Here is a 27,849-nt window from a genome sequence, read left to right on the forward strand (position 1 = left end):
TTCACGTGATATCATCTCTGGCCTCTTCCCTTGCCACTTTGTGAAATTGTGAATCCCGCCGAGTCGTTCAACACGACACACTTGCAATCTTCAATAAGTTCATTTGAAGGCATACGTGCGCTCTTGAGCTGAGTTCTCAGATCTCAGTTCCCGCGTCGCTAAACGCGAGTCGGACTGTCACGTGCAGTCTATTGAGGTGTTAGTTTGGTACAGTGGACTCCTTGGTAGTTTGCTAGTAGCAGGAGATTTTGGACTGTCTTCAGCTCCTCGTCAATGGGCGTTATTTTCTCACGCCTACAGTCATTATGAACGGCGAGGAGACGGTCACAACTGATTCGCAACCTGCGGCCCCGCCGTCAGACTCGATACGGATAACAAGGCAAGGCAAAATTAGACACTGGGTCAAGCACGGACTGGACTTTTTTCAGGTTGGTTCCCAAGTTGGCCCTTCCCTTGACCATTCATCTGACATAACATGAGCTCAGGAAAATCTTGACAAGCCACTGACGCTGCAAACTTCCCCAGCCGATGTCACTCAATCTACCATCCCTCGGTTGATTTCAGTTGTGGAGATCCTGAAGCGTGAATATCTGAAAACCTTGGATGTTTCCTCTGGACAGCTGACCGGGCTACATCAGTACAATGAACTACAATGGGAGCGACGCGGCGAAATCCCTGCTGAAGGGGAAGATCGAGCAAGTAGCATAGCAAGAGCTTTGGAAGGTAAAAACCAGTGCGTGTTTCGCGTATGGGAGCTGGTGCTCAGGCTGACGAGGAGACAGTCCTAAGCTCACGCTTACGCCTTATATGAAAGTCACACTGTGCACGAAGGCTCTTGAAGGAATGCACGAGAAGAAAGATGTGACGCGAGTGTCATCTTTGCACAAATTGTTGTCCGACCTGACAAGCTTGCAGATACCAGACACCACAGACACGACGACTGTCCAAAAATACAAAGGCGAGATTGAAGAAAAAAGCACTTAAGCAGCAGACCGCTCTACCTTAGTTTTTCCTATAAATTTGTACCCAAATATTGACAAGGTCTGAGTAAAATTCCCAGGGGGGTTTCGATTCGTTGATTCGTCCAAGTTGAGAACTCAAGTTTACAATTATTCGTCCTGGACGAGCTCTTCAAGCTGCTTCGTTCTGCTAAACGTCGTGCCCATCGTCAGTAACGGCGACGGCATTCACAACCAACTAATTTCAGTCTAAACTTGGTTTTAAACACTTTCTAGTAATCGCTGGACAGGTTGTGCAATTGAACATCGCCTGAACAGCCGAAGGATCTCCGACCTTTTTATAAAGCCCTAACTCAGCTGCGCGCATGCCTCGCCGCACTTCTGCTCGCCTTACCTCCTCCGTCACTCCACAAGCACCTTCAGTTTCTTTTCAACTTCCTGTCTCAGATGCAGATCCCAGTATCCTTCAGCTCAGGCGACACTGGAAATGGGCCGCCTTCAGCCAGTTCTTCTTCACATTTAATGCTCTGTTTGCCTTGAATGACGTGACCTTGATCGTGAGTATCGATTATGCCTGCATCTGGAGCATCATCTTATCTTTCTAACTATCACAGGACATCGAAAATGACCTCGCATACTCTACCAACCGCGTTTTATCTCGCATCATGACACGATTACTTGTCACGTTAACGCAGGACAGAAAAATATCGTGAGCTTCCCTTCAACGTGTCTCTTGGTCCAACTCTCATCATCTGACGAATGTCGATCTACCAGTGTCAATAACTGGCAAACTGTCCTGCGAAAGCAATATATGAGACGCGACCCAGACGAAAATCCCATAGGACCCATTCAGCAAATATACGCAAATGCCGCAGAGTCCTCGCGTGCATCCACTGCTCCCCCATTCCCATCCGAAACCGCAGAAGAGTTGGTCCAAGAGGAGGCAAAGAAAAGCGTGACGCACGAAGACGGAGCGTCTGCTGACGGTGATGCTGTCCCGGATGATTCTGCGGATGCGGTTGAAGACAAGTCGGAGGAAACCAAGATCGATGATTTGAAGGATGAAGCCACTGCATCTTCCTCAGAGGTTTTACAGGACTCCGAGCTACAACAGCAGATTGACTGGCTCGACCTGTCTACGGTCAAGAAACTGGACTCCCTACACACTCTTATGGAATGGCAGTTTCATAATCCTAATCGTCTACGTACCCAGATGAAAGACGACGACGAGAATGCGCAATGGGTACTATTATGCCTGCTTCATATTCCACTTTACTAACCAGTCCTTATAGCGCATAGAGCCGATAGGATATGACGCCAAGCGTAATGCCTACTGGCTCATAGGTGGTGCGTGCTATTCTCTCGTCTCATTACCTTTCTCTTGACCTAGGTTCAGCTGACCGTCTGTGGATTCAACGTGAACCTCCACGTCCTATTCTCAAACGTAAGCGGCTCGCAAACCCCAACACGTCGAAATCCACTGGCAAAAAGTCTTACAACAAAAACAAACGCCAGCGAGTCGATCCAGAACCAGAGCCCACGCCTCCACCCACAACGCCCGCCAAACCATCTCGCCGGCGCAATCAAGCACAGGCACAGAACTCCAGCCCGTCCGGTTCACGCGGTACCCGCGCTGCCAAAGCACGTGCAAATCAGAAGCTCGATGCACAGGCGAAGGACCTTGCTGAATTCCAGCGTCAGATGGCTCGGAGCAAGTCTGCTAATGCCAGGCCTCTGACTCCACGTCGCCCTTCTGGGATTCGACTGAGTGCGCGGTTGCGCGGTACGTTGGCAGAGGATGAGTGGCAGGAGGTGCCAGAAGAATGGCTTTCTCCCACCGCCCAAGACGGAGAGGAGGGAGAGGAGAAGACGCCGCTCAAGGCTAAGGCGAGGCTGAAAACAGGGCTTGAGAGTGATGAAGACTCGGTCAGCGATCTCACGGAGCTTAGTGAGGACGATGACACAAACGAGGGGAACGCCCAAGAAGAAGCCGACGGAGAAGAGGATAAAGAATCTGGCGTTAAAGATGAAGAGTCCGAAGCGGAATTTGTTCCGGTTCCTGATAAACCAAACGGCAAAGTTGATATTGATGAGGAAGACGAGGAGCCTCCATCTCTTCCCGAAGGTTTCGTTGAATGGGAGACGGTGAGTTATTTATGAGCGATTAATTAAAGTCATTTCATATTCTCCCCTTCATCGTGAACAGATCTGTATCACTCTCGAAGAGTGGGAGAGCTTCCCCGAGCAATTTGAGAAAGCCACTCACTATGCCGAGAAGTCCCTGTATAAGGTATTGACGCAGAGCATCGTCCCGGAAATAACCGCTGAGCTCAGGGTATGTGTCCCGCTCCATTTGATCTTAGGAAGCATTGATGTCAATGTTATTTTAGGAGGTGGAGAAGAAGAAGCGCAAGGAAGAAGCGGTCGTGCATCGCAAGCGCTCATCTCGTATTGCTATCAAGGAAAGTGAGAAGGAGCAAGAAGTACTAGCTGCGAAGAAGCGCGCAGAGGAAGATGAGAAGATGGGTCGAGCTCGAAGGGCTGAAACGCGTCGACAAAAAGAGGAAGCGGATCGGATTAAGAGGGAGAATGCTAGAGAGCAACGCAGAAAGGAGCGAGAAGCTAAGCAAGTTGCAGAACCTGAAGCCAATGCCAGGTACAAATATTTTGCACTAATCCTATGTGTTTCTAACGTCTTGATAGCGCCGACGCGGTAATCGATGTCGTGAGTCAAGAGCCTTCCTCGTCTGCCATACCACCTGGGCAGATGGGCAAGTTTCCATCATTGTCTGTTCCTGTTACCACCAATGGAACAGGCGCTGCTAGCAGTGGATCGCGGACGCCAGCCGAAGACTGGGAGCTGGATTGCGAGGTCTGCGGCAGACAAGGGATTAACCGGGTTTGTCTCTTTTTCATCCCGTATTCTTGCGGCTTCACATTTTGCGATAATTTTAGGATGACGGCGTTCCCATCATGTGCTGTGGTCGATGTTCGAAGTGGCAGCATATAGGGTGCCATGATCAACGAGACATCACTGCAGGTCGCCCGAAACGTAACTGGGATGCCGAGGACTTCATCTGCAGAAGGTGTCATGCGTCGGGATCCAGATCTTCCTCATTTAGCAACAGTCAATTACCGACACCAACCGATCTGAAAGCAGTTTATGGTTCAGTTGGAACGCAGCCCTACTACAGCAGCCAGCAGAGTTACTCCCATAGCCGCTATCCCAACGGAAGCTATTACGCTGGCGGCGCGCCAAGTGGGAGATACAGCTACGAACACCAGTCTGACATAAGGTCATCTGGTGTACCTTCTCAGTCTTATACTCAAGCTCCCCGTACTCCTGGCGTCACGTTTGCGCACTATCAACCTCAGCAAGGAGGATTTTCGACATCGCGTCCATCTTATTCCATTCAAGAGCCTGTTCCTGTAGCTCAGCAGACTCGCTATCCGCAGTCCACATCTCCGGTCACTGGTGTAAGCCAATATCCCGGGTCCTTACAGGTGACTTGGATTTATTTTTCACAAACGATATTCTGACCTATTCAAAGACCCATTCATCTCCTCACGTCCAGGTGCAGCCCCAACACCGGTGGCAACCCTCCAGCTATTCTCGGAGCGACGCATCTTACAGCATGAGTGCAGCTGTCCCGCCTTCTCCATACACCTCCCAACAGCAACCCTACTATCCTGGAACCTCCTCCTCAAGTACCTCAGCTCCGTTCTCTCAAATGCATGGTGCGAATCACCAATCCGTGCCACAGTATTCTGGATACCAACACACCGCTCCTTACCAACAAAGTAGATGAGTTTGTTACATACGTACGCCCTTTTTTTTCGCAGGGAACACTTTGATTTATCGAGATATTCGTAAGTAAGAACTGCAAGTACATAGTTGGTGGGGGGGGGGGGGGATGTAGAGTACTGAAACGTGTTGTAATGAATGTGCCTCGCCGGGCTGGAAGTGAGGGTTCTGATATGTAGCTTGACCATGAATTTGAAGGTGTTGAACTAGACCTGAAAGTCTCTGGAACTTTGGGAGCATGTTCCACAAGTACTTTCTCACTGAAAGACACATGAGCACGGATTTCAGAGACACCTTAAATTTGATGTGATCCATAATCCGTCTGTGAGTGCACCATAATGCCGTTTCCGCCAAAGGACTGGAAACGTCTACTACGAAGACCCAATCCATCATCATGTTCCCGGACATTTGGATTATGACATGTTAATATCTTGAAATTCATGGGCACTACCTCCGACTTCGGCACATGTGCTTGGAAGCTCCATGAATAGCCAACGGCACTGACATCGTTTCTCACTCTGAAAAACGAGACGCTGGCGTCTGTCGACCGTTTGATTCTGCTGAGATATGAGAGGTTCATCTCTAGTATGTATATGACTGCCAGACCTTCATGTCCACCTTCTCACTCGTACCTACGACACCGTCCACTATCTCCTTGAGTCCTTCCTGAAATAATCGCTATTAACAGACGTAGCTGCGGCCATGTCGAATATGGTTTCGCCGACGCCGAGGAAACGATCAGCAAATGAGCGCATAGTGGGGTCTGATATCAGAGTCGTGTCAACGCTGAAAAGTGCATGAGCCGACGAAAACAGATGCCATTCACATTAATGTTGGGTGGGCAGCACGAGACACTCACGCGAATCCACTCGACCTCCGGATGCCGGCGACGACAGTTGAAACTAGTACTGCGTCTACAGCATAATGCACGATTCTGCCTAGTGCCATGTGATGATAATAAGTGCGTCAAGCAGGAGGTGTGCTAGCTTGGTTAATGGTGGTTAGCGATTAAGAGTTGTCTACGGGTGAGTCTATCGCAAAAGGAAACTCTTCCCGAGAGCCAAGTCAACGCGTCACGGTGCCGCCGGCAAATAACCACAATTTCGATACGTGCAACCGTAACCTGAAGTTCATTTGGGAGTCCTGCACCCATCGAATCCGCTTGTTCAGATACTTAGCTTGGTGCAGCACGACTACAAGCATCAGACAGGATCAACACTAAGACTATGTCGGAGACTCGAAGTTCAGCCGAAAGCTAAAGCTACCCCAAGTCAATTTGCATGAATTTCTTCGACAAAGACATTGTGCAGCGTGCACCAACAGGGAGTTCACAGTCACTGGGTAGTTTCGGTTTGTGATGACTCGCGTGAGTGTGCGCTTGTTCGAACTCATTAAACATCTCGATCGTTACATAGGCTGGACTTGAGACGTCTGCATCAGATTTCAACTTGAAAACACTGCCCATTCTGTCACGTAGCAAGAAGGTGCGCAATGACAAAGACTAAGACACTGCCAATAATCTATCAACAGTACGTATCGGTAATTTGACCGTCGCAGTATTCTACCGATAAAACTTGAAGAAGAAATGGCACACCCTGGTGAGATCAATTTAAATCCTTCCACAAAAGCAGTGGTGTAGTGATACTCCTGCTGGGACGCTTGCGACAACATAACGGGCCAACGATATGTGCTCAAATCATATATATAGTGACCATCACGTTTATTCTTGTATCAACACCTCTCACAGCCCCTTGGCCGCTCACTCGCATAAGCTGCTCATTCTTGCACCTATCATTGAGGGCTCTCTGGGAGGATGGTCGACCTTGACCGGTGCTAATACGGCCTACATCGTTGATTGCACATTTCCTGGTTCGCGTGCAACTATTTTCTCCCGTTTCACTGGCGTCCTCTGTATCGGACTTGCTCTTGGGCCCATGCTCGGTGCATGGCTGATCAGGCACCCGATCCCTTTTCTGAATTCTGGAAACGGTACGTCGGATGACTATTTGATCGGCCGAATGCTTAAATAGCAACGAAAGCCGAGCACCCACTACAAAGCGTCACATCAGTTTTCTGGGTAGCGATTGCTTGCTCTTTCGTGAATTTAATTTTGGTGCTCTTTGTGTTCCCCGAATCGCTTCCCGCTTCTCGTCGAGCGTCAAATAGGAAAGGTAAGGGTCGAGCTGTTGAGAGTAGTCCAATCTTCCCTATCAGTACGTGCATCACTGCATTGGCTACCTGCTCTTGCATTCAATTCTAAGCGTATATTACAGGCAAGGCCGATGAATCATCCCAGGGATGGGTAGCAACTCGCATCATCCGAAGATTCCTATCACCCCTCGCTGTCTTCCTCCCGTCCCACGTTCCTGTGGCTGCTAGCGCCACTGGAGACTCACTCGTGCCCTATCGCACACGGAAAGACTGGGGTCTGACATTCATTGGCCTGTCGCTCTTCTCGCACATGCTGGCTTCAGGGATCTTCCAGATCAAGTACCTCTACGCGGAACATATCTACGACTGGGCAGCTGAACAACTGAGCTACTATATCTCCTTCATGGGGGCTTGCCGTGCTTGGCACTTACTCGTCTTGCTGCCATGTGAGTTGACTATTTGGTCACGTCTGCCAATTCCGATGATCAGCAGTCCTTCTCTTAAAGTTCAAGCCCGTCCGCGCTGCAGTTCCCGCCACAGATGCACCTGCAAATCCCGCGGCGCCTACGTCAAAGCCCAAGCCCACAAAGTCTCATCTATTCAGCGAAATGCAGTTCGATCTCCGCGTTGTGCGGTACTCCATGCTCATCGACTTCCTTTCGCACGCGCTAGTTGTCATTGCGCCTCTGCCCTCACGCGGTGCGAATGATGCTTGGTGGTCCCAGTTCATGTTCCGTGGGTGCAACGTCGCTCTCGTGCGTTGGCGCGGGGTTGATGCCAGGCATGCAAAGCCTCGCATTGTGCACCCTCCAGGGACGTGCGCTTGCTACCAAGGAAGCTGCTGTCCGTACAGGCGAGGCTCAGGAGCACGACAACGACGCTGGGTTGGAGCCTGGAAAACTTTTCGGCGCTCTCGCTGTCCTGCAAGCCATCGGCCAAACTATCCTCGGGGTGAGTGGCGTCCTTCTCATCTGAGACGCATTCTAATCGAGGGTCTGCAGCCCATGCTCTTTGGTGTCATCTACAGCAGCACCATAGCCTCCTTCCCCAAGGCTATTTTCGCAACGGCCAGTGGCCTGGTACTGCTATCAATCGCGTTCACCATTCTCGTCAGGCCAGATGTTAGTCTCTCCATGAAGAGACCCAAGGTCGCAGCCAAAGGAAAAACTGCCACTCGTCCTTATGGTGCGAAGCCAAAACGGAAATATCAGGAGCAGAACCGTGGTCGGTCGCGGGTGAGCAAGGATCTTAGGGGTGGCGCTGCACGAGCAGACTATGATGCAAGGTTTGATGCTAGTGATGAGGCTAGCGGTTCGGGCTCGTCAGTTTGAGTGCTTGATGTGGAGTCGTGGTGGTATTATTGTGCAAGGATTGGTTAATACATATAATAACATTTAGGTCGCTTGCTGCAGCGGTGAGATAGAAAGCGGGATATATAGTATAGTCGCATGTAGTACTAGTTGGTCTAAAGATATGTTTATGGAGCCTCTGACCTAGTAGTTATCATGTCAGAACTCGAAAACTCGGACGGGACAAGTTTTGAGATGACGTTCTCTTAGGCGATCATCGAGCGAATTATCATGATATTCAATCCAAGAGCGAGCGAGCAGGCAACGAACTTCATCATCAAAGGGGATTGTTATTAAGTACAAGAAAGCGCAAAGCAGTAAGGAAAACAAGTAACGTATATATATAACAAGCATGATTAACAAACCAAACATCCGACGCGGTCTTTTGTTCTCTGAAGGGGGTCGAAACTCGTCTCGCCGGGGTGTTCTAGCGGAACATCGTGTTTCCCGGCGATAGTGCGAGCCTTTCAATTGAGTCAGTAGTGAGTATCGTGAAGTTGTCCTTTATGATACCATCGCGGCGGTGAGTATCGTGAAATGGTCGTCTGTTAATGGCATCGTGGCGGCGTAAGTGTTCTGTCTTGAACAAGTCGTGAATGTCGTGGGTGATCGTCGTGATCCCAATGAGGGGAATGGTAATTAGCATCGTCGTGAGTGTCGTGAAATGGTCTTCGTCTGAGAGCGTCGTAGCGTCGTTCGCGGTCTGTCTTAAGTGTCGTGAAGTCGTGTCGTTTGATAGCGTCGTTCGATAACGTCGTTTGATAGCGTCGTTCGATAACGTCGTTTGATAGCGTTGTTTGATAGCGTTGTTTGATAACGTCGTTTGATAGCGTTGGTTGATAGCGTCGTGTTCTGCTCGAAAGCATGTGGCCCGTGACCTTGATGGGCTATCGTAGTGTGGTTGTTGCTAGGCGGTGGTTCTCGGCGCTGTAGTGAGTAATGGTGGGCGGGCGCAAGATGCTGGAGGTGTCAGGAAGTGCATCGCCAAGGTGAAGAAGGTGCGGTGGTGGTGGTAGCTGGAATCGTGGCTGCGACCGCATTTGTTCGCTGGCGAAGTGACGCAAGGCGGTCTTTGATTCGCAAGCCAGGTTCTGGTGCCGAAATCGCATCGACTATGGGAGGAAACGGCGACCCCAGCGATGTTTGGTGGTTGTCAGCCAGTATCGAGGTGAGCCCAACCTCCGCCATGGCAGCGGCCCAGACATTCATGAGGTCTGCTTGGTCAGTGCGAATGTCGTCGCAGACTAGCGCAAGGTGACGGACTAGTAGCAATGACATCAATAAGCGATTTTGACGTCAAGAGAAACGACTAACCGATTCTATTGGCGGTGTTTGATCGCGACGCTCTAGGTTTGGACTAATAAAATATGATGAGCGACATACTTAGTCTGGTGCTAAACACGTCCGTACCTTTTGTGGCTTGAGCTTATGCGGACGGGCCTTCTCAGGCTGATGTCCTGTAAGGGGAGGTGTAGGTCGACCGGCGGCGTGTTTCGTGACAAGTATTAGAGGCTTGAGCCAGGAGGCAGCGGCCTTTGTCTTTTGGGCTAATATGTTAGCGGGGTGGGCGGATCCGGAAGGAGAAATGTTAGCGTCAATCATGATGGGGCGCGCGGATCCAGTGAGAGAAGAGCTAGCATTGGCGGGGCGAAGGAATCCAGGAAGGGGGGCGTTAGCGCCAGTGGAGTGGGCCGGTCCAGGAAAAGAAGGGTTGGTAATCGTAGACGACGCCGTTTGGAATTGGTCGACCACTGGCAGAGTGAAGACGTCCTCCACATTGATGAAGTCGTCTTTGGGAGCTAAGGATGGACTTTTGTGGAGGGAGTTGGCAATCTTCGTGGTCTGAAGCGAGGCGTTCGTGAGGTGGGCGGATCCAGGAAGGAAATGGTCGGTGATAGTTTGTGAAGTTGTCGTCCGGAATTTGTTGACCAGGAAGAGTGGCCGCAGTTTATTTAGTGTTGTGATTGGGGGTAGTATGTCGACACGGTACCCGTGCGCAGCGCGTGCTGGTGCTCGTTTGTTGGCCTATATACGTTAAGTGATGAAAAAATTAGGTATGATGCGACGTACCTCTTGGAAAGTCCGTTCGTTGCCGGATGACTCGACCTCTTTGGTACTCGAGGCTTTGTCAGCGAACTTGAGGTCGTCGTCGTCGTCGCGGACCACGAGGGTAGTGTCGGATGTGAGGGATAGTCGGTTACAGTTGGCGAGATCGGGCACATCGATAATAGTGATGTTGCGAGGTGAAGGTGGAGATACATATCCCGATGAAGTCGACAAATCGATTGTGGTGATGTCGTGAGGCGCTGGTGGAGATATACATGTCGAGGAATTTGACAAATCGACCACTGGCATAGTAATGTCGGAAGGAGTCGACGGACTCGGAAGTACATGTGACGAGGGAATACATAAATCGATAGTTGTATTGTCGGAAGGCGATGTTGAATCGGGTACAGGTATCGAAGAAGAAGGCAAATCGATAGTGATGTCGGGAATGGAGTCGGGTACAGGCGACGAAGAAATGGGCAAATCGGTAGTAGTATTGTCGCAACTTGAAGGCGGTGAGTCGAGTATTTGTGGCGATGAAGTGGGCTGAAATAATGAAAATGAAAAAAATGGCCTCTGGGATGGACCTAGTAATGGAACATCTTGATGTCGAATGCATACTGGGCGATCCGGTGCTGTCACGGTGGAAACGGTGTCTGTGGGATTCTCGTCGGCGGAGGAGATGCCGATCTCGCCTCTGAGGATCTTTGAGGCGGTTCGGTGGGCAGCCACGATAAGAATGAATGTCGATAGGCAGCCCGACGCGACGATCCGGCCGGCGGAGACTGTCCTGTCACGCTGAGCGGGGCGGATGACAGCTTCTCTGAAGAAGCAGAGGGAGAGGATGCCCGTAATGGCGAACTTTGAAGCGACATGACAAGTGGTAGAAATCATGATGGTGAATATCGTTATAAAATGTAAGGCGTGCAGCTGGAAAGATAAGATATTCGACGGCGGGCGATTCCAGGATATCCAGGATATTTATGATATGATATTATTTGTGCGTGCTTGCCGGCTCGATAAACAAACTCGATCGCGACGCGTCAGTCACGTGTCTACAAAATCAACAATACACTTCAGTCAACGCACTGATACTCCAGCTACCTTGCAGCTTACCTGCCAGAAAAGAGGGGCATTGGTACGAAATAGTCCCTTATAGCCCATAACATAGGGAGATCCTAAATTATCAAGTAACAAGAGTTTCAGTAGATCACCTCATGACCGACGACCAAAAAAAATACACAACAGCTCACCCCTTTATAGACGATTTCTCTCGTCCCACCACTTGAGTCTCCTGTTTCTATTGGTCGTCCTTGAACCTCTCGTATCCCCAGCGCAGGTTGACCTGGTTGCATTGAGCTGTCTTCTCATTGTATAACTGACCTCGTTATCCAACATGAACGAGTAATATTGACGCAGACCGCACATAGGCTGGCCGATGCTTTTTCATTCTATACGTGCACAACGATTCGGAAGAGCAGATGGCCAGAATCTGATACCAAGTATGTATTGATCCTGCTTGTTCGTGGTTCCGCGGCTAAGAAAAAAAACCGTACAGCCTGCAAGTAGTCTTACGTAAGTATACCTCTTCAGTCTACTTACCCCTGTTTTCACTCCTCTTTACGACAATCATGCAGTCACCACCCAGCGAACCGCCCACAAACTTTCTCAGTCTTATGCTACCCCCTCTATAACGTGGGGAGTCGGGGACCCATCGTTTTGGCTCACTCCGACATCTCTCTTCTTTGACAATCATGGAGTCACCCAGCGAACGGCCCACAGGCTTTCTCAGAATCGTACCATTGGTCGTTCTAGCATTCGTTCCCCACACTTCATAAAGTGGATCCCAACGCACTTCGGCTTCATGAACTTGAACAGCGCCCTCGTGACCGAATGGGTATTCGCGTCAGCAGCCCTGATCACAGTTCTTATTCTCGCCAAGCTCTACATCCGGTGGTCAGAGAATGAGAGCTGGCTTGCTCATCCTGCTGGGACTCTTGCACAGTACCTCAATTGGCTAATCATAGGGGCACAACACATTTATTTCCAATTTCCTGGTGAGTTCGTCCATGGCATCATGACGTGTCTTCAAGTTATAGTATTTGATCACATTATTAGACGACTTCGTCGAATTGAACATACTCCTTGCGTGGCGCCGATCAGTGGCTTTCCTTATCAGCCTGCATCTGTTCTTCTGGACCTTCGTGGCTTACAATAATGAGAGAGAGCATCTCCACCTTTATGGGAAAGTCGTGTACCCGGTTCATCATTGGATGCTCGTAACTGCCAAGAACATTGTCACCTGTATGCATATCTCAAATCTCTGAAACGAGTCCCATTAAATTCGTGACTTCAAGTGATGGTGGCATCCGTCTCCGTGGTGCTTGTCGTGGTGATATTTTTCCTGGTCATAATTCTGGCGCTTTCCCTGGCGCTTGGGGTTATGTCTTGCCGAGTTCTCAGAGGCCTCTTTTCCCGAGAACCAGAGGTACTGCAGCCGAGGGCGTTTGTCGAAGCACTCGAGTCTTGTCGATCCCTGCTGCCATCCGTCTTCACAGCTTCAACACCTACAGGATCTCACTCAGTAGCCATTTACATTAATGGTACGTTGCAGTTGGATTTCTTTGATACTTATATTGATGGGTTTGCTCCGCGGAAGAAATGAGTTAGATCTATGCATTTGGAATCAGATCTCTCAACTTGCATACCAAATTCCAAGAAATCTGTGCCGTTGTCTCGTGCTTCAAGACTCCACGAAGGAAGTCGTAGACTCGTGATAACGGCGGGGGAATATGGATTCCTTGGATTCAGACGTGTACACGGAATTGTGAAGCTGGCGTGATATGTATCAAAGAATGCGCCAATAAGCACTTAAGTAACTACTGTAGCGCACTTCACAACCTCAGATGAATGATGATCGCTTTTATATAGCATAGTGTCCTGCGCGTAAAGATGAGAACACCAGATGTTTGATAATATCACATACATCAAAACTAATGCAAATAACCTCTGTAGATGTCGAGTACCGCAACTTCTGGAATGGAGTGGGTGTTCCATACGTTCCCGGACATCTGAAGAAAAAGGGAGGTGCCAGTCGAGTCTTTATCTTCATTTAAGTGCCGTAGCATGCTGGTAACTTTGTCTCCTTGATGATAGTCGAACAAGCGACTAGAGACACGCTGCCCACGTAGCCATACAAAGTCGAACTTGAGGCTGGAGGAATCATCTTTCGGGGAGTTTTGGATTTCCTGTTCAACTGACTGATTACAATATGAAAGGTCGGCGCGAGTGTTAGCGTGAATACCGTCAAAGCCTTCATCGATCAGTAAATTATATGGCTAGGTGACAGCAGTTACTCACTTGACTGCTCGATATTGACTATCGCTGAAACAACGACAGCACAAATCGGATAGTAATCACTGTTGGAAATGGCTGCTACTGAAAACTCGACGAGTCGGGATTTCGTTGTAGTATCAACAACCTTGCCCTTGATTCTAGTACACTGTTTATCAGCAGCGAGAACCGCTGCTTGAATCTTGGAATACCACGTCTCGTTTTTAACCCAGGACCACATGTCTGTATGGAGAGTCGCTGTTGCTGATAGCCCTGCGTTTTGCTCGAGGAGGTACGTGACAATATCTTCAAGACGACCATCAAGAGCTATGTGTAGTACTGTTCTGGCAGTCCGGTCTTGCAAAGAAAGATTGAAAGACGGTTCAACAAACGCTTTTACGACGGGTAAAAGGTGGCCCCCGTCATTGAATGGCCAACCGGGTTGACGGGCGAGTAAAGTATGGATAGGGGTAGAACCGTCGACAGTGAAATTGACATCCGCACCGCGTTGACAAAATTTATGGATAGATTCGGGCGATGGCTTGCTTGCCATAATGGCCATGCGCAGAATGTCATCAGGTAGGTCAACCTCCGTTTGTGATAGCAAGAAATCCACGGTGCCTTCCCTTCCAATCATAGCTGCCCACGAAATTGGAGCATAGGAGCCGTCACGAATGAAATATTGGTTGTATAGGCTAGGCCTGACAGAAGAAAGTTTGTTGAGATTGACGCCCAGCTTATTGAGTATACTGAGGAAGTCGGGATTCTTGGCTATGGCAAAAATCAAGGGAGAACCCCAACCAGGGGCAATATCTACGTCCAGTAGATGAGGTTGCTGCTTGACGAGAAATTCGATCATCCATGGCTTTCCGTGCTCGAGCGGGATGAATATAAGGGAGGGCAAAGCCACAGTTCCACTCAACCACCTAGGTTCATCCCAAATTTGCCGAATGTCGGTTTGTGTTGCAAGCACACGATGTTTCCCCGTGTTTCGAAGATACTCCGAGTTTAGCCGCGCCAGGGCGTTTATAATGCAAGGATCCTCATCCGAAACATGCCCAAGGTGCATCCATCCACGAATGGCATAGCTCAGCAATGGATGGTCTTTGCTGGCATCGGTAGCATTGGCACGGCCTGCAACACGAGGTGCTGAACGACGTAGAGCTGGATGTTCATCTATACAAACATCAGTTTCTTAGCTCATACGTGAAAGATAGTATTGCACTTTTTGCGCAGATCTCATCCATAAAGTCGCATAACAAATAGGTAATCAAGAGCTCGCAGATACGCGCATGCATGTCTGAGATCGATTTTAGGATGTTGTTGGGGTGACGATTGATCAGGTATTCCTGGTTACATAGCGCATCAGCGGGCGAGTATAACGAAGAAAGTTGGAAAATCATACTTTGACGCTATAATGAGATAGAGCCACGACATCAGTTTTCTCGTCATAGGTCACAAGGCTTCCACAAGCGGCCACGATATCCATAGGGTCCATTACGCCAAGGTCCTCATTGAGACTCGACCGCCCAACTTCGATCATTATCGCTTCATTGAGCTGGTCAAGCGTCAACGGGATGAGTGTGCCAGCCAGCCAAAGCAAGCAGCTCTGGGCAATCGGGCCATCGTCGCGCCCTCTTTCTTCGATGGAGCGAAGAATTCTGTCATAGGTTTCATATAGTCCCGCCGGAAGGTTGTCGAGGGCTTTCCGAATACTGTCAGGCCTTTTGCAGCCCATAATTTCCTCCAGTTGACACTGAACCCAGCGAAACCTATGTATGACCAGGTGGTAATGAATTTCTGAGGAGCGAGTGAAAGCCGCTTTACTTACATGCCCTCGGCCTTTTCCAACAGTTTCTCCATGATGAGCTTTTTAAGTGTATCGGGTAGGCGTGACAAACGCCTCTGAGTCTTCAGCTGCTCGGTGATGTGAACCTGTATATCTGCTTTTATTTGTTCTGCGCTGTCCTTCAGCGACATCGTGGGGAGATCATTGAAGGCGTCTTGGATGTCTGGCTCCCTTCTACCGGTGACGAAGAGTCGTAGTCGAGCGTCTTCAGCAAGATTTACAAGGTGTTCTACCAGGTCGCGATGGTCCTTGCATTCATCCAAGGCATCGATCACGAGGACTGGTAGGTGAACTAGCGTAGACACTTCAACAAGAAGCTTTCGTAGAAAACCAAGATCTGTGGGACATGGCTCTGTGGTCGATTGCTGCTTCCATAACTTTCGCAGAGAAACAAGGTCCCCTTCTGCGTCCGATTCTTGCTGCTTGTCTATCTTGGTAATCCAGTCATTTTTAGATTGTCGAAGCAGCTGAACAACCAAGGACCGCAATACTGCAGCTGCGATTGTCGTGCGGTCGTCACGGAAATTGCAATAGAAGTAAGCGAGTGTCTGCGGCTGTGTTTCCTCGCTACCCTGAATTTCGTCGATGACGGCGGAGCTGAAATTTCACAAGTCAATGTAGGCTCTGAAAGCTCTCCAGACGAGTTCAAACTTACGCGAGAATGGTCTTTCCGTTTCCAGCTGTCGCGAGTGTCAACGAGCTGCAATTGCGGTGAACCCAACCAAACTCACGTTGGCCATTCAACCAAAGGAATGCGTAATCTGATGTATTCCATGTCTTATACTGATCGGCCTGAAAAATCCAACGACCAGTCGCAGTGTTGCGCTGGCGACGGGAGATATCGTGCTTTTCAGCACAAGAGACAGGTTTCATCCATTGAAGGAACTTTTGAAGTCCCTCGGCTATGCATGTTTGAACAGGGTGAGGACACTGAGTACTGAGGAGTCAGTGACTCGCGACTCACCCTTCTCACGCATCTTTTGTGCGGCAGAATCCTCTCTTAACTCCTGGACTCCTTGGCTGATTTCCTTGATGGTGTTCCTTACGCTGCATGATAATTGGGAAGGCATCACGAGTGAGTCAACTTACCATGAGTCAATGGCTAGAATTGTTGTAATGTCGCCATAATATTGTTTCAGTCTATCAGCAATCACACCCGTTTCCTTTTCCTTGAAAGGCCAGGTCCATCTGGTTATCTTGCTCATTTTCCCGCTTTCCAGGTCATTTGGCAGAAGGTTCTTCAGTTCCGCACCTAATCTCGCCACTGGTCCATCTTTGGTCATCAAATGTGAAAGTGCACTGTGGAGGTTGTCTGGAAGAGAGTCACCGTGATCCTTCTCGATCTCCATAACTGTGGCGAGGACTCCTCTAATTGAATTGCACTGGTCAAGGAGCCTTTGACAGGACAATGGAGCGTTGCGAACGGAAGCAACATATCCATACAAAAGAGCTGAAGTTTGCGCTATAGTTCGAACGACCTGAAGAACAGTAAGACCGCTGGTGATGGGATCCATCAAAATATAATACCCGGCGACGCCGACACCGTTAAGTTAAAGAAAGGCGCCCATTGGCCTATTTATAACTGTGAGACCCTGCATTGGCGCCTATTGCAGATTCAATCATCGATAAGAACTTGAACACAGCTCAACTAGTGTGAAAATCTAGGTTCTTGGCCCACCCCCTTTACATACTGGTCAGTGGTTATTGTACCGATCTCTCCCCCAGCCAGACCTATTGAAGGAAGATAATGATGAACATGAAGGACCAAGGTTCTGCAGTGACCTCACCTGTTAAGTTGGAATGCGGGGATCGCGACGGCTACACAATGCTGTTGAGGTCATGAATCTGACTGAGGATTAGCTTCTGTCACGCTAGCGAACATACAGTGGTCGCCAAATCTATATAGATATAGATATCCTGTTCAAAAGAATGACTTCTGGCCATGGAATAGCCAACCTCAAGACCGTCACTACGATATTCGACAGGTTTTGATATCACAATCAAAAGACACTGAGAAGGAGCAGAACCGCAGGGAGTTGAGGGAGACGTACTGGTCTTATAAAGGAGGTGAGAGCAACCTTAGAGTCCGTTGAAATACAGTGTAAACTTTGCTTGCGTTCACATTTCACTTGCTCAGATCGTGAACCCGATGGATATTCCCTGGAACAATAGCCTTCATGGATTTAAGGTAGTCTAAGAATCATGTAGCCATAAAGATATGCGAAAAACAACAACAAACGGGGCGAGCATCTATCATGACTTGTCCTTGAACATTTTTTGGATAGCCTCACTCGAGTAAGATTTCGGACGCTCTAAGGCTGTAGCACACGTTCAGTACCCATATCAATCCAGATTCCAAGGAAAACACTCACGAGCACCAAGCGCACGATCCCAGATCAACTGTGCAGCAACACCAAACGCACGAGAAACACCAAACAACACGGTGTAGAACTGCATCTGATGCAGTCCATAATGAGTCAGAAGAACACCTGAGTGGGCGTCCACGTTCGGCCAAGGGTTCTTAGCCTTGCCCGCCTCCAACAAAATATCAGGCACGATGTTGTAAATCTGACCGACGAGTTTGAAGAGGGGGTCATTGGGGAGGTTTTTGAGGGCAAACTCGCGCTGTGCGGTGTATCGGGGGTCAGTCTTTCTCAGAACGGCGTGTCCATATCCGGGGACGACTTGACCGGATTTGAGGGTAGACCAGACGTATTCTTTGACGGCATCATCGGTTGCGTTTTCGCCGATCTTGTCTTGCATTTTGCGGAGCCAGAGGAGGACTTCCTGATTTGCGAGACCGTGGAGGGGACCGGCGAGACCGTTTAGGGAGGCGCCGAAGGCGAGGAAAGGGTCGGAGAGTGCAGAGCCGACGAGCTTGCCGGTGTGAGCTGAGACGTTACCACCTTCGTGGTCACTTGAGTGATGTGAGTATGCTTCGTGTGGTAGATATAAAAAACACGCACGTGTGGATAGTAATGTAGAGACGAAGGAGCTCGACGAAAGGCTCGTTGTCACCAAAGCCAAGGAGGGTGGCAAGGTTGGCAGAGTAGTCCTTGCTGTTGTCGATGGCAGGCAGCTTGCCGTCACCGAACACGTTGCGATATATGCGACCAGCGATGTTGGGGAGCTTGGCAATGCTGTTGGAGATGTGAGTATTAGTGGGCTGAATAGAACGAAGACTCACAGATCCATCGAGTCTTCGAAGGCGTAACCCCAGTATTCCTTCTTAGAGACACCGTCCTGGTATGCCTTGGCAAAGGCAGAGTCATGGTTGAGTGCGGTGACCGCCATGGAGAACTGGCTCATGGGGTGAAGGGTGGGAGGGCAGCGGTCGATGATCTCCTTTACGAAATCAGGTATCTCAGCACGAGCAGCCCAGTCGCGGCTGAGCTCGGCGACCTGCTCCTTGGACGGAACCTCGCCGGTTAGGAGAAGCCAGAAGATACCTTCCGGGAGAGGTTCTGAGCCACCCGGTGCAGCGGGTAGAAGCTCCTTGCACTCGGAGATAGACTTTCCACGGAAACGAATGCCTTCCTCTGAAAAGGCGTGAGACCAGAAAGATAATAATTAGAAAATTTAACGGACCTGGATCGAGGACGGAGCCATCCCAGATGAGGGCTGGAAGGCCACGCATACCACCATAGAGCTGGTCGACCGTCACAGGACCAAACGCCTTTTTACCATGCTCGGCACGTATTGCCTTTACCTGAGGACGGAAACGGAAATGAGCGTGATTCGATGATGACAAAATTTGATGGTGAAGGATAATTAAGGTGCAGGACACGCACCTTTTCTATTTCTGCAGGAATGAGCTCGGCAAGACGTTCTTTTAAAGTGAGCTGTCTTGAGGCTGTTGAAGAGAATCGAACACAGGTGCGTGCAAGCACTGGAGAGCGCGACTAAGAAACATCAGTATGGAGTTGGACACGGTGAGGGAACTGCACATACGACGTTAAAGACGTTACGGAGAGCAGCAACCATGGCGAATGATGTGGAGGGGGATGAAGAGAAATTGTAAGCCCGGGGTTGAAATTGAAATTTAAGAGGGAAATATCGGAACACATCGGACCACGGGAAAATGGGTCGACGCCCGTTAATATCGTCGAAACCGTATTCGGTACACGGCCGAGCGAGTTACTCAACACGATGCCGAAACGAAAGAGAACATTAGAAAAACCAACTACGTCGTCGTCGACGATGACGGCGACGACAGCCAACGCTCCGTCACTACTTCCACAGGTCAGTACACTCAGATCGCTCATATCGAACTCTAATCTTTGAGCAGAAAAAACATTACAGACAACGAGCACACGCGAACCCGTTCTCTGATCATGCTCTAGCCTATCCATCATCACCTGATTCATTCGACTGGTCAGCTCACTATCCTGCTTTCGCAGAGAGCGGAAAGACGCCAGCCTTTGCAGATATCGGTTGTGGTTTCGGTGGTCTGCTCATCACACTGGCTCCGCTCTTCCCTGATACACTCATGCTTGGTCAGTCTCACAGTCATATGTTTGTCTCTTTCTTATATCCGCAGGCCTTGAAATTCGTGTCCAAGTAACACAGTACGTCCACGATCGTATCACCGCACTCCGCGCCACCGCTGCACCCCAAGAGCCATCCATACCTGCTCCATATCAAAATGTCTCTGTCATCCGCGCAAACGCCATGAAATTTCTCCCAAACTTCTTTCCCAAAGCATCCCTCACCGCCCTATTCTTCCTCTTCCCTGATCCGCATTTTAAAGCGCGCAAACACAAGGCCCGCATCATCTCACCCACCCTTCTTGCTGAATACGCATATGTGCTCGCACCAGGTGGGCTCGTGTATACTATCACAGATGTGGAGGACCTTGCACAATGGATGCGCGCTCATCTAGAGGCTCATCCTCTCTTCCAGTTTGTTGAGGAGCAAGAGCTAAGGAATGAGGGCAAGGGCCCGATCTTGGATGCGGTATATGGTGCAACGGAAGAAGGAAAAAAGGTAGAACGCAATGCTGGTGAGAAATGGCTAGCCTGTTTCAGACGCATCGAAGTGAAGAGGCAGAATCCAATAATGTAACACCAGACAGTCGATGTATGAACTTAGACGAGATAAGATAAGATAACCTACATCATTTTTTGCGTGAGACTTTGAAGAAGGCGACTACCATCCTTCAAGTAAAACTACTGAAGCCCTCGCCCATATTAACCGCGTCTCTTGCAGACCAACCATGGTGCGCCCAGTTTACTCCATCCCTCAATCGCACCATAACCTCCCCGTCCATTCACGTCCATTCACAGTCCTCCCGCATCGAGCTCCTCAATGCTGGCCTTCTTCGCAGCGATGGTCGTAGACCTTATGAGTTGCGTACAATGTCCATCAACTTCGGAGCACAAGGAACCGCAGATGGTAGCGTCACCTATACACACGGCCTGACCGAAGTCCGTGTCTCAGTCCTCGGCCCGCATGAAGCAAAAGCAGGCAGCAGACGCGAGACATTTCACGATCGCGCAACACTAAACGTCGAAGTCCAGCTCGCTCCTTTTGGCGTTGGCGAACGACGGAGAAGAGGCAGAGGTGACAAGTAAGTGTGGTCTACACGCGCTCCACTACTTTCTCGCTCATAATACACGGCCCAGACGCCTCCTCGAACTCGCCGCAACAATCAAAAGCACGTTTGAACCCGTCGTCCAAACGCATCTCTACCCCCGCAGTACAATTGACATCTTTATCCACGTCCTCCAACTCGATGGCGGGCTCCTCCCCGCATGTATAAATGGCTCCACCCTCGCTCTTGCCACCGCGGGCATCCCCCTCTTCGACTTCGTCTGCGCCATCTCCGGAGGTGTGCACGGCACCCAACCCCTACTCGATCTCACAACAGTTGAAGAAAATGATGTGCCTAGCGTGGTAGTGGGCGTGATGCCTCGCTCGGGAAGGGTGACGCTTGTGCAGATGGAGACGAGGTTGCATATGGATCGGTTTGAGGAGGTGTTTAGGGTTGCGTGCGATGCTGGCAAGGTGCTTTGGAGTGAGATGAGGGACGCTTTGAGGGAAAGGACTGGTGATTTGGTGGACAAGCTTGACGCTGGACCGGGGATGGTTGTGGTGAAAGAGGCTGAGGAGACGTAGGTGAGTGACTTGGATGAAGTGTAGAACGTCGTTTTCCTGTTTATGCAGGCAAGGACGCCCACTATCCTAGCAGGCAGCCCATCGTGTCGGTTATGAAATCGTAGCCATTGATCCACTCGAGTGCTAATATGTACATTGTAGTCTACCAAAACAGTTACACATCGGCGGTTTCGACATTTTATCTCGCGCAAAATTTCAATCAAAAGCAGATCTAGACCTGGCTAGAGCATTCCAGACCTAGCCTGGAACGCTCTGGAGAGCTCTAGATTGCAATTTTACTGGTGGCAAAAAGTGGTAAAATGTCCAAACCCCGGCTGTGTTCAAGACTCCTGTATGCACTGAATAGGAAATGCCGACACTGCGCTTTCTCGCTCCATCGGTCATCATCAGTATGGCGAACAGCAACAGTGGCACAGATGTCCAGTCTGAATTCAAGGTCGTATCAATCCTCGACACCGACTTGTACAAGGCATGTATCGTAGAAACACCGTCATCATGATCTTAAACGCTTCTCCTATCCGACTCACGTTGATACTGTTGTGCAGTTCACGATGCAACAGGCTATATTCGAATACCATCCTACTGCACAAGCTGTATACCGTTTCACGCATCGCGATAAGCACCGCCAATTCTCTAGAGCATGCATAGAGAAATTTCAAGAATCATTGAACAGTCCGTGTCTTTTTGATCATCCCATTCCATCTTTTCGATTGCGTACATGCAGGTTTCGCCGAGGTGCAGCTAACGCATGATGAACGCGCCTGGTTACAGGATACATGCAAGTATTTCAAGCCTGCTTACCTCGATTATCTTCAGTCTTACAGGTTCAAACCCGAACAAGTGATTATAAGCGCCTTCTTTCGATTGTACTTCTTCATTGATGGCGATGCGGTCCCCATAGATCTCTGTCAACTTTGTCCCGTCTTCTGATGACCCCGACCTGGGCAGCGTCAAGATCGAAGCGAGAGGGACGTGGCTTGAAACAGTTTTGTGGGAAGTGCCGCTCATGTCGTGCCTTTGTGAGATGTACTTTCGATATGCGGAACAAGACTGGGATTATACTGGCCAAGAAGGTACATTCCCTTCTTGATTCTTATTACTGAGTATGGATTTCGCGCAGAACAAGCCACACATAAAGCTACATGTCTTTTAGAGGCGCGATGTACGTTCAGTGAATTCGGGACGCGTCGCAGGCGGTCTTTCGCCACGCAAGATTTGGTCGTCAAAGGGATCGTCAATGCGAGGGATGCGCATAAGTGGAAGGATGGTTTCTTTGGAACTAGTAATGTATGCGGGTCATTAGTGGTCCCCTTTCTGTTCCTCAATTCAAATGCGCACAGGTCTACTTCGCCATGCGCTACAATCTCAACGTAATAGGCACGATCGCTCAGTACGCTGCTGTTCCTTATATTTTCATATGCCTCAATATTGCTTTACAGCGAGTGGTTCATGGGTGCAAGTATAATCACGTGATGATACGTCTCCTCCTGATCAAATACTTAGATCGCGGCGCTATGCGATTACAAAGATGCTGCCGGGACAGCGTTAGACCTTTGGTCAAAACTTTACGGGGAAAATCTTTCCGTCACGCTTACGGATACCTTTTCCACTGAAGTGTTTTATCGGGTGCGTGCGTCTATCGTGTAAATGCTCAGCGTCTCTTATTTTATTTTATTGTGGTATAGGAATTCGACAATAGACGGGCCAATCAATGGAAAGCTCTGCGTCAAGACTCAGGAGACCCAAAAGTCTTCGCGCCCAGGGCTAAACAGATGTATGAAGAGCTCGGGATCGATTACACGCAGAAAGCTATCATTTTTAGCGACGGTTTGGATTTCAGGAAGGCGAAGGAGTTGAATGAGCAGTGTCAGTTGTTGGGATTCAAGTGTATGTCATGTCATCCTTGTAGCATCGCTTGTTTGCGTTCCACGGTCTCACTTAGTAATTTCTCTCTATATGCGCAGGCTCATTTGGCATTGGCACTTGGCTGACGAACGACTTCAAGAAGAAGAGCAGCGGGTATACGGAACAGAGCAAGGCGTTGAATATAGTGATTAAACTTGGGTCGATTGATGGGAAGGAGTGCGTCAAGATCAGTGATGAAATCACCAAGGTGAGATACGTCGTGATCCCCGGTTGTGTCTTCTCATTGATGGCCATTTGTTTGGTTTATAGAATACCGGCGTTCCAGAAGTTGTGGCGAAGGTTAAGGAGACGTACCAAATACCACTCTCGTAGCCGTATTGTAGACCTGATCAATTGTGAGTGATGGTACTTTCGTGAATGAGAATCTAAATTAACGACAGTCTTGCGTTGCCTTGTCACTCCAGGGTGTTCAAAGCTTACTGATCAAGTGTTCTGGTGACTGTGTACTATTAAGTAGAATTACTGTCGCATGTTAAACCATCCACGTCAAAGAAACGTAACGAGGATTGCTTCCGTCTCTTGCAAGTCTATCCCAGAGCTGACAGGTAAGACATCAACAGTTAGCGGCCCGCTAACTCTACCATCGCTAGTCTCGTACGTCTGACCTCCCCAGGTCACATTGTTGGTATCGGTGGCATACCTACGAACAACCTTAGCACTCATATCGCGACTATTATGAAAACAACCATACCCAATTTTCAGCGTCTTTACGCTCATCTTCTTAGCAGCATGTCCGGAACCCGTGAAACACAAATCAATGTGAGTCGAGTTCCTTGCACCGGCACCGGCAAAGTACGCGATTGTGTTTATGAAGACAGCTTTTGAGAGAGTACCATGCTCAAAAATTGCATAGCCTGACACATCATTCTCGTCGATGGTAATTTCGACTGCCTGTGCAGTCCCAGATGACCCGATAGCCTCTGCGGCGATGATAGCCGCGTAGTACGCTGGCTGTATGTGTGGTGCCTGTGGCGTAATTGGGGAACCGTCGAGGATTGAATAGTTTAGCGTCACGGGTTGAATCTGCGCAGAAGAGTCTTGGGTGGCGCTGCATTGCCTCAAACAGGGTACTGACCAAATTGTACTTGTATCCAATACCCTCGTGGAAGTGTATGCGACTGATACCAACTTGTGTGGCATACAAAGTGTAGTCGAGTAACCAGAGGGCGGCGCCGGCTGTATTGCTGACATCTGGTGAGAAAGGACAATCATATGTGACTTAGTCTGTTCACGGTGTTAACTTACTAGGTGCACCGTGGCAACTCATACCTATGGACAGGTCAGTAAGTCTAGCGTTGCCTGACGACTCGCAAACAATAACTTACTGTTTGTCTCCCCGAGGATGTAGTTCAGCCCCTTGGCCAAGGTTGCTTCAACATCAGAACTAAATTCGGAGACATTGCCACGGATATAACTCTTGGTCATCAAATCTTGCAGTACGGCTCCGCCGCCAGTACAAAACGAGCCACTGTAGTGGTGCTGCGAAATACTAACCATGGTATTCAGCACGCTATCCAGTTTATGAAATTGCTTGACATACGTCTCGACTAGTTGCCCTGCAGGAGATTCAAGGATGCCGAGGTTAAATATAGCTTGAGGAGAAAAGCCGCTTAGGTTGTTGTGAGAAGATTCAGCGAAGGCTGCACCGATCAGTTTTGTGTATGATGAATCAGAGAGGTTGGCTGTTATGGATACGTTATACGCAAACTCCTCCCACCTTCATGCTGGTCAGCACTGCTGAGGAAGTCATCGCCGTGAACTTACTCAGAGACATATTCTTGTACATTCCAGCTGCTATTACGACCCTTGTTATTACGGTAGAGATCAGCCTCGTTGCCGACTTCGATGAACTTCAGTGTGATGTTTTTCTCCACAACGGCAGGGGAAGAAAATGCGTTCATGAGTGCAACAGTTTCGAGGTAGGCTGCTGTGAGGTTGTATTCCCTCAAGTTCACGCCCCAGTGAACTTGCGTCCCTGGAAATAAAGCAAGTCAGTTGCTTGATTGTCCCCGTAATATTAGATTACCGTTTGGAAGATGAGAGATGATGTCATAAAAGCCTTGCCCAACAGTGATATTAGTGGCTTCTGGGTATGGTGTGATGGCGGTCGAAGCAGGGAAAATATCTTCTTCGTACTACATACGCGCCAGTTAAACAAACAAGTCAATTCAACATCAAAAGAAATTTACCTCGACATCATAGCTGAAATCAGTGTGGTCTTCAGAGTCAGCACCTATTCTCACGAAGGGAGGAGTATTCGTGATTTGGACAAAGTTATCAAGGACGTTGTTGAAGAAGGTATTTGGCTCTGTCGTCCCTGCCCAATCTGTCCATCTATCTTGCTCGATTGAAAGCGAAACGAGGTTGCCCATAAGCGATGCTGCACCCGAGGGCGCAGTGAGAGGGATTGTAACCTCTATTGCCGAAACAATGGGAGCGACGAGCATGATGAGGTGGGCACCCCACATCATAAACCGCGACATGAGGGGCGTCTTGATAGTTCTGGTAAATCCTAGAATGCAACTCTGAGATCATATATACACGGTCGAGGAGGACCGGGACGATCAAATACGATCCGATGGGCCGCCTTCTACTGAGCCTCATGACCGATGAGCGCGGGTCGAGGATATGTGTGGCTATGGTCACATTGTGGAGTCTGTGCACATGTCAATCATGAATCATGCTGAGGACGCGAGGTATGCGAGGCTTCGAAGTTTGTTAAATCAGCGTGTTTTCTCCGAGGTCAATTTTGGGGGATCATGAGATCACATCACTGTCGATTCACTGAGAGAGAAAGGATAATAATATTCTCCGGCGCACTTACGAGCTTCGCAAGTGAAAGATTGGTGAGAAAGACGCAACTTAACAACTGTCAATATTAATGTTGCGTGTTGGTCAGTGTTAACAACTTTATGTTGGCTGTTTGCCTAAACTGGTACTATGCTGATATAACCAAACTTCGTTGCTCTCTACCATGGCAGACGTCCGTGCCCTACTTAAAGCCAAACGTCAGGAAGCACGTGTAAATCATCCACTAGCATCTTATACGACAGCCGGACAATTGCGATGCTCCGTCTGTGGAACGAACATTAAGCATGCATCTGCTTGGGATGGTCATCTCGGCAGCAAAGCACACCGTACGAACGTGTCTCGCGCTAAGGAAGAGGAGAAGGCTAGGGAACAGCAACAGGCTGCACATGAAGTTAAAATTGCTAAAAGAAAGGGTGATGAAGATGCCCCTGGCGGAGATGCGGCCAAGAGGCAGAAAACCGAGCCTGCTGCCTCAACTCCTCATTCTAGCGCGTTTCCGTCAGACTTCTTCTCTGACCCGTCAAAAGCACCTCCACCGCCCCTGTCAGATGATTCTGATGATGAAGAGGTCAACTTGTCGACGGTTGCTCCCGCAAAGGAGTCGGGACCACACGATGTTGCCGTTGCTCAACCAGAGCTTGACCAAGAGTGGATCAAGTTCCAACAGACGGTGATTAATGCCCCTGACGCACACGAGACTTATGACCGGGCGACTTTATTTGCTGAACCGGAGCTTGTGTCTGACGTGGCAGAAGGCTTTCCCCCCCTGCAGGGTGAGAAAGATCCTCCAGAGGTTGAGGCTAAATTAGACCCGGACGAGGAAAGGCGGAGGAAGGATCAGGATGAAAGGGAAATGATCATGGACCGCTTATTGGATGAGGAGAGGGCGCAGGAAGAGGCAGACATGAAAGTCAGTGCAATGAAAAGTAGGTTGGAGGCATTGAGGATAAAACGAGAGGCTGCACGGACAAAGTCAAAAGTTGCTGTGTAGCAAGACTTACTTACTCCCTTCTGATGATGTTAGGTGTAATATACCATGATTAATTGTACGGCGTATACTTTGGCATCTGCTCCATCTGAACGTCAATCATATCATTGGTGTGTGCGCCTTGTCCATGCAAACAATCGTTCGCAAAATTAAGTGTGGGCTATCGCCTTGCACATATATTCGACCATAGCCAGCCAGCATTATTAAAGCTTGCACATATAGTTACACTTATCTAGAAGCGGCATAGTGAATGCAGATCAACACCCAGCTTCCCCTTAGCAATACTTGGCTGAGAGTACGAACTCCTTCAATTTCTTCACAGGGCCCTGTGCCTAATGAGATTTCTACTCACGACAGAATCGCGTCTCCAGCCTTCTACACCTGTCCGTGGATGACATTCCGCGGATGAAACTCATTGGAAATTGACGTAGCAGAATTACAATGAGGTTCCGTTGGTGATTGATAATTGGCTCATGTCCATTAACACGAGTCTGAAAAATATCTCTTCGTCGCTA

The 27,849-nt window shown here is 49.2% G+C and overlaps 12 protein-coding genes across 12 annotated transcripts; 7 read left to right on the top strand and 5 right to left on the bottom strand.

Annotated features, from left to right (window-relative positions):
• The first annotated feature begins 193 nt into the window (after positions 1–193).
• Positions 194–1,074, top strand: DEU56DRAFT_789536 (uncharacterized protein). Its single transcript, XM_041352544.1, has 4 exons — positions 194–428; positions 486–733; positions 783–866; positions 916–1,074. The coding sequence occupies exons 1-4, from the start codon at positions 306–308 to the stop codon at positions 1,004–1,006; spliced, it is 546 nt and encodes a 181-aa protein (XP_041211047.1). The 5' UTR covers positions 194–305; the 3' UTR covers positions 1,007–1,074.
• A 12-nt stretch (positions 1,075–1,086) lies between these two features.
• On the top strand, positions 1,087–4,865 carry DEU56DRAFT_789539 (uncharacterized protein). Its single transcript, XM_041352545.1, has 10 exons — positions 1,087–1,516; positions 1,574–1,668; positions 1,734–2,202; positions 2,252–2,306; positions 2,356–3,104; positions 3,166–3,294; positions 3,350–3,615; positions 3,663–3,858; positions 3,915–4,463; positions 4,511–4,865. The coding sequence occupies exons 1-10, from the start codon at positions 1,325–1,327 to the stop codon at positions 4,766–4,768; spliced, it is 2,958 nt and encodes a 985-aa protein (XP_041211048.1). The 5' UTR covers positions 1,087–1,324; the 3' UTR covers positions 4,769–4,865.
• Positions 4,866–5,411: 546 nt separating this feature from the next.
• On the bottom strand, positions 5,412–5,712 carry DEU56DRAFT_732159 (DUF1748-domain-containing protein; the record flags this gene model as incomplete). Its single annotated transcript, XM_041348255.1, has 2 exons — positions 5,412–5,550; positions 5,624–5,712. 2 exons carry the CDS (start codon positions 5,710–5,712, stop codon positions 5,412–5,414), a joined length of 228 nt encoding a protein of 75 aa, XP_041211049.1.
• Positions 5,713–6,339: 627 nt separating this feature from the next.
• On the top strand, positions 6,340–8,131 carry DEU56DRAFT_197986 (uncharacterized protein). Its single transcript, XM_041345029.1, has 5 exons — positions 6,340–6,753; positions 6,804–6,977; positions 7,038–7,361; positions 7,408–7,866; positions 7,917–8,131. Exons 1-5 carry the CDS (start codon positions 6,450–6,452, stop codon positions 8,039–8,041), a joined length of 1,386 nt encoding a protein of 461 aa, XP_041211050.1. The 5' UTR covers positions 6,340–6,449; the 3' UTR covers positions 8,042–8,131.
• Positions 8,132–10,169: 2,038 nt separating this feature from the next.
• On the bottom strand, positions 10,170–11,240 carry DEU56DRAFT_789552 (uncharacterized protein; the record flags this gene model as incomplete). The annotated part of the gene is made up of 3 exons (XM_041352546.1): positions 10,928–11,240; positions 10,335–10,789; positions 10,170–10,289 (listed from the first exon to the last, which is right to left on the bottom strand). Coding segments are annotated over exons 1-2 (605 nt in total), but the record flags the coding sequence as incomplete, so codon positions are not given.
• Positions 11,241–13,162: 1,922 nt separating this feature from the next.
• Positions 13,163–17,362, bottom strand: DEU56DRAFT_198082 (uncharacterized protein). The gene is made up of 11 exons (XM_041345030.1): positions 17,280–17,362; positions 16,582–17,223; positions 16,457–16,533; positions 16,224–16,394; positions 16,148–16,172; positions 15,475–16,089; positions 15,049–15,415; positions 14,869–14,992; positions 13,671–14,819; positions 13,297–13,623; positions 13,163–13,230 (listed from the first exon to the last, which is right to left on the bottom strand). Exons 2-10 carry the CDS (start codon positions 17,004–17,006, stop codon positions 13,304–13,306), a joined length of 3,273 nt encoding a protein of 1,090 aa, XP_041211052.1. The 5' UTR covers positions 17,007–17,223; positions 17,280–17,362; the 3' UTR covers positions 13,163–13,230; positions 13,297–13,303.
• Positions 17,363–17,628: 266 nt separating this feature from the next.
• DEU56DRAFT_789570 (citrate synthase-like protein) lies at positions 17,629–19,552 on the bottom strand. Its single transcript, XM_041352547.1, has 7 exons — positions 19,444–19,552; positions 19,284–19,394; positions 19,081–19,201; positions 18,680–19,031; positions 18,459–18,632; positions 17,865–18,409; positions 17,629–17,810 (listed from the first exon to the last, which is right to left on the bottom strand). Exons 1-7 carry the CDS (start codon positions 19,474–19,476, stop codon positions 17,746–17,748), a joined length of 1,401 nt encoding a protein of 466 aa, XP_041211053.1. The 5' UTR covers positions 19,477–19,552; the 3' UTR covers positions 17,629–17,745.
• A 238-nt stretch (positions 19,553–19,790) lies between these two features.
• DEU56DRAFT_789573 (guanine-N-7 methyltransferase) lies at positions 19,791–20,614 on the top strand. Its single transcript, XM_041352548.1, has 2 exons — positions 19,791–19,988; positions 20,033–20,614. The coding sequence occupies exons 1-2, from the start codon at positions 19,982–19,984 to the stop codon at positions 20,554–20,556; spliced, it is 531 nt and encodes a 176-aa protein (XP_041211054.1). The 5' UTR covers positions 19,791–19,981; the 3' UTR covers positions 20,557–20,614.
• DEU56DRAFT_789576 (exoribonuclease, exosome component 4) lies at positions 20,615–21,789 on the top strand. The gene is made up of 3 exons (XM_041352549.1): positions 20,615–20,710; positions 20,778–21,061; positions 21,117–21,789. Exons 1-3 carry the CDS (start codon positions 20,708–20,710, stop codon positions 21,607–21,609), a joined length of 780 nt encoding a protein of 259 aa, XP_041211055.1. The 5' UTR covers positions 20,615–20,707; the 3' UTR covers positions 21,610–21,789.
• Positions 21,790–21,920: 131 nt separating this feature from the next.
• On the top strand, positions 21,921–24,041 carry DEU56DRAFT_789581 (Quinolinate phosphoribosyl transferase). Its single transcript, XM_041352550.1, has 12 exons — positions 21,921–22,078; positions 22,155–22,281; positions 22,334–22,449; positions 22,511–22,682; positions 22,730–22,896; positions 22,950–22,999; positions 23,049–23,064; positions 23,113–23,235; positions 23,295–23,496; positions 23,574–23,722; positions 23,785–23,870; positions 23,940–24,041. Exons 1-11 carry the CDS (start codon positions 21,959–21,961, stop codon positions 23,845–23,847), a joined length of 1,305 nt encoding a protein of 434 aa, XP_041211056.1. The 5' UTR covers positions 21,921–21,958; the 3' UTR covers positions 23,848–23,870; positions 23,940–24,041.
• Positions 23,864–26,438, bottom strand: DEU56DRAFT_198306 (glycoside hydrolase family 79 protein). The gene is made up of 11 exons (XM_041345031.1): positions 26,360–26,438; positions 25,725–26,308; positions 25,562–25,670; positions 25,300–25,510; positions 25,076–25,252; positions 24,861–25,024; positions 24,781–24,804; positions 24,611–24,726; positions 24,227–24,558; positions 23,935–24,175; positions 23,864–23,870 (listed from the first exon to the last, which is right to left on the bottom strand). The coding sequence occupies exons 2-10, from the start codon at positions 26,016–26,018 to the stop codon at positions 24,022–24,024; spliced, it is 1,581 nt and encodes a 526-aa protein (XP_041211057.1). The 5' UTR covers positions 26,019–26,308; positions 26,360–26,438; the 3' UTR covers positions 23,864–23,870; positions 23,935–24,021.
• Positions 26,437–27,431, top strand: DEU56DRAFT_789592 (uncharacterized protein). The gene has a single exon (XM_041352551.1). The coding sequence runs from the start codon at positions 26,510–26,512 to the stop codon at positions 27,335–27,337; it is 828 nt and encodes a 275-aa protein (XP_041211058.1). The 5' UTR covers positions 26,437–26,509; the 3' UTR covers positions 27,338–27,431.
• Positions 27,432–27,849: the final 418 nt, after the last annotated feature.

This window comes from Suillus clintonianus (genome assembly GCF_016758775.1).
Source record: "Suillus clintonianus strain FC179 chromosome Unknown DEU56scaffold_18, whole genome shotgun sequence".
Taxonomy (NCBI): domain Eukaryota; kingdom Fungi; phylum Basidiomycota; class Agaricomycetes; order Boletales; family Suillaceae; genus Suillus; species Suillus clintonianus.

Excerpts from the sequence above, each read along its gene's own strand:
- DEU56DRAFT_789576 (XM_041352549.1), top strand. Across the intron at positions 21,062-21,116 it reads AGAAGAGGCAGAGGTGACAA|ACGCCTCCTCGAACTCGCCG; the intron begins GTAAGTGTGGTC and ends TACACGGCCCAG.
- DEU56DRAFT_789570 (XM_041352547.1), bottom strand. The coding sequence starts at position 19,476 with ATGGTTGCTGCTCTCCGTAACGTCTTTAACGTC. Across the intron at positions 19,202-19,283 it reads TTCCTGCAGAAATAGAAAAG|GTAAAGGCAATACGTGCCGA; the intron begins GTGCGTGTCCTG and ends TTCCGTCCTCAG. Across the intron at positions 18,410-18,458 it reads CTCTACATTACTATCCACAC|TGACCACGAAGGTGGTAACG; the intron begins GTGCGTGTTTTT and ends ACATCACTCAAG.
- DEU56DRAFT_789536 (XM_041352544.1), top strand. The coding sequence starts at position 306 with ATGAACGGCGAGGAGACGGTCACAACTGATTCGCAACCTGCGGCCCCG. Across the intron at positions 429-485 it reads ACGGACTGGACTTTTTTCAG|GAAAATCTTGACAAGCCACT; the intron begins GTTGGTTCCCAA and ends ACATGAGCTCAG. Across the intron at positions 867-915 it reads CACGAGAAGAAAGATGTGAC|ATACCAGACACCACAGACAC; the intron begins GCGAGTGTCATC and ends ACAAGCTTGCAG.
- DEU56DRAFT_198306 (XM_041345031.1), bottom strand. The coding sequence starts at position 26,018 with ATGTCGCGGTTTATGATGTGGGGTGCCCACCTCATCATGCTCGTCGCT. Across the intron at positions 25,671-25,724 it reads ATTTCAGCTATGATGTCGAG|TACGAAGAAGATATTTTCCC; the intron begins GTAAATTTCTTT and ends GCGCGTATGTAG. Across the intron at positions 25,253-25,299 it reads GTACAAGAATATGTCTCTGA|GTGGGAGGAGTTTGCGTATA; the intron begins GTAAGTTCACGG and ends ACCAGCATGAAG.
- DEU56DRAFT_197986 (XM_041345029.1), top strand. The coding sequence starts at position 6,450 with ATGTGCTCAAATCATATATATAGTGACCATCACGTTTATTCTTGTATC. Across the intron at positions 7,362-7,407 it reads CTTACTCGTCTTGCTGCCAT|TCCTTCTCTTAAAGTTCAAG; the intron begins GTGAGTTGACTA and ends GATGATCAGCAG. Across the intron at positions 7,867-7,916 it reads TCGGCCAAACTATCCTCGGG|CCCATGCTCTTTGGTGTCAT; the intron begins GTGAGTGGCGTC and ends GAGGGTCTGCAG.
- DEU56DRAFT_789581 (XM_041352550.1), top strand. The coding sequence starts at position 21,959 with ATGCCGACACTGCGCTTTCTCGCTCCATCGGTCATCATCAGTATGGCG. Across the intron at positions 22,450-22,510 it reads ACAGGTTCAAACCCGAACAA|ATCTCTGTCAACTTTGTCCC; the intron begins GTGATTATAAGC and ends CGGTCCCCATAG. Across the intron at positions 23,723-23,784 it reads TCAGTGATGAAATCACCAAG|AATACCGGCGTTCCAGAAGT; the intron begins GTGAGATACGTC and ends TTTGGTTTATAG.
- DEU56DRAFT_789592 (XM_041352551.1), top strand. The coding sequence starts at position 26,510 with ATGGCAGACGTCCGTGCCCTACTTAAAGCCAAACGTCAGGAAGCACGT.
- DEU56DRAFT_789539 (XM_041352545.1), top strand. The coding sequence starts at position 1,325 with ATGCCTCGCCGCACTTCTGCTCGCCTTACCTCCTCCGTCACTCCACAA. Across the intron at positions 1,517-1,573 it reads TGAATGACGTGACCTTGATC|GACATCGAAAATGACCTCGC; the intron begins GTGAGTATCGAT and ends TAACTATCACAG. Across the intron at positions 1,669-1,733 it reads ACGCAGGACAGAAAAATATC|TGTCAATAACTGGCAAACTG; the intron begins GTGAGCTTCCCT and ends TCGATCTACCAG.
- DEU56DRAFT_198082 (XM_041345030.1), bottom strand. The coding sequence starts at position 17,006 with ATGGATCCCATCACCAGCGGTCTTACTGTTCTTCAGGTCGTTCGAACT. Across the intron at positions 16,395-16,456 it reads ACAAAAGATGCGTGAGAAGG|CCGAGGGACTTCAAAAGTTC; the intron begins GTGAGTCGCGAG and ends AAACATGCATAG. Across the intron at positions 16,090-16,147 it reads AACGGAAAGACCATTCTCGC|CTCCGCCGTCATCGACGAAA; the intron begins GTAAGTTTGAAC and ends GTGAAATTTCAG.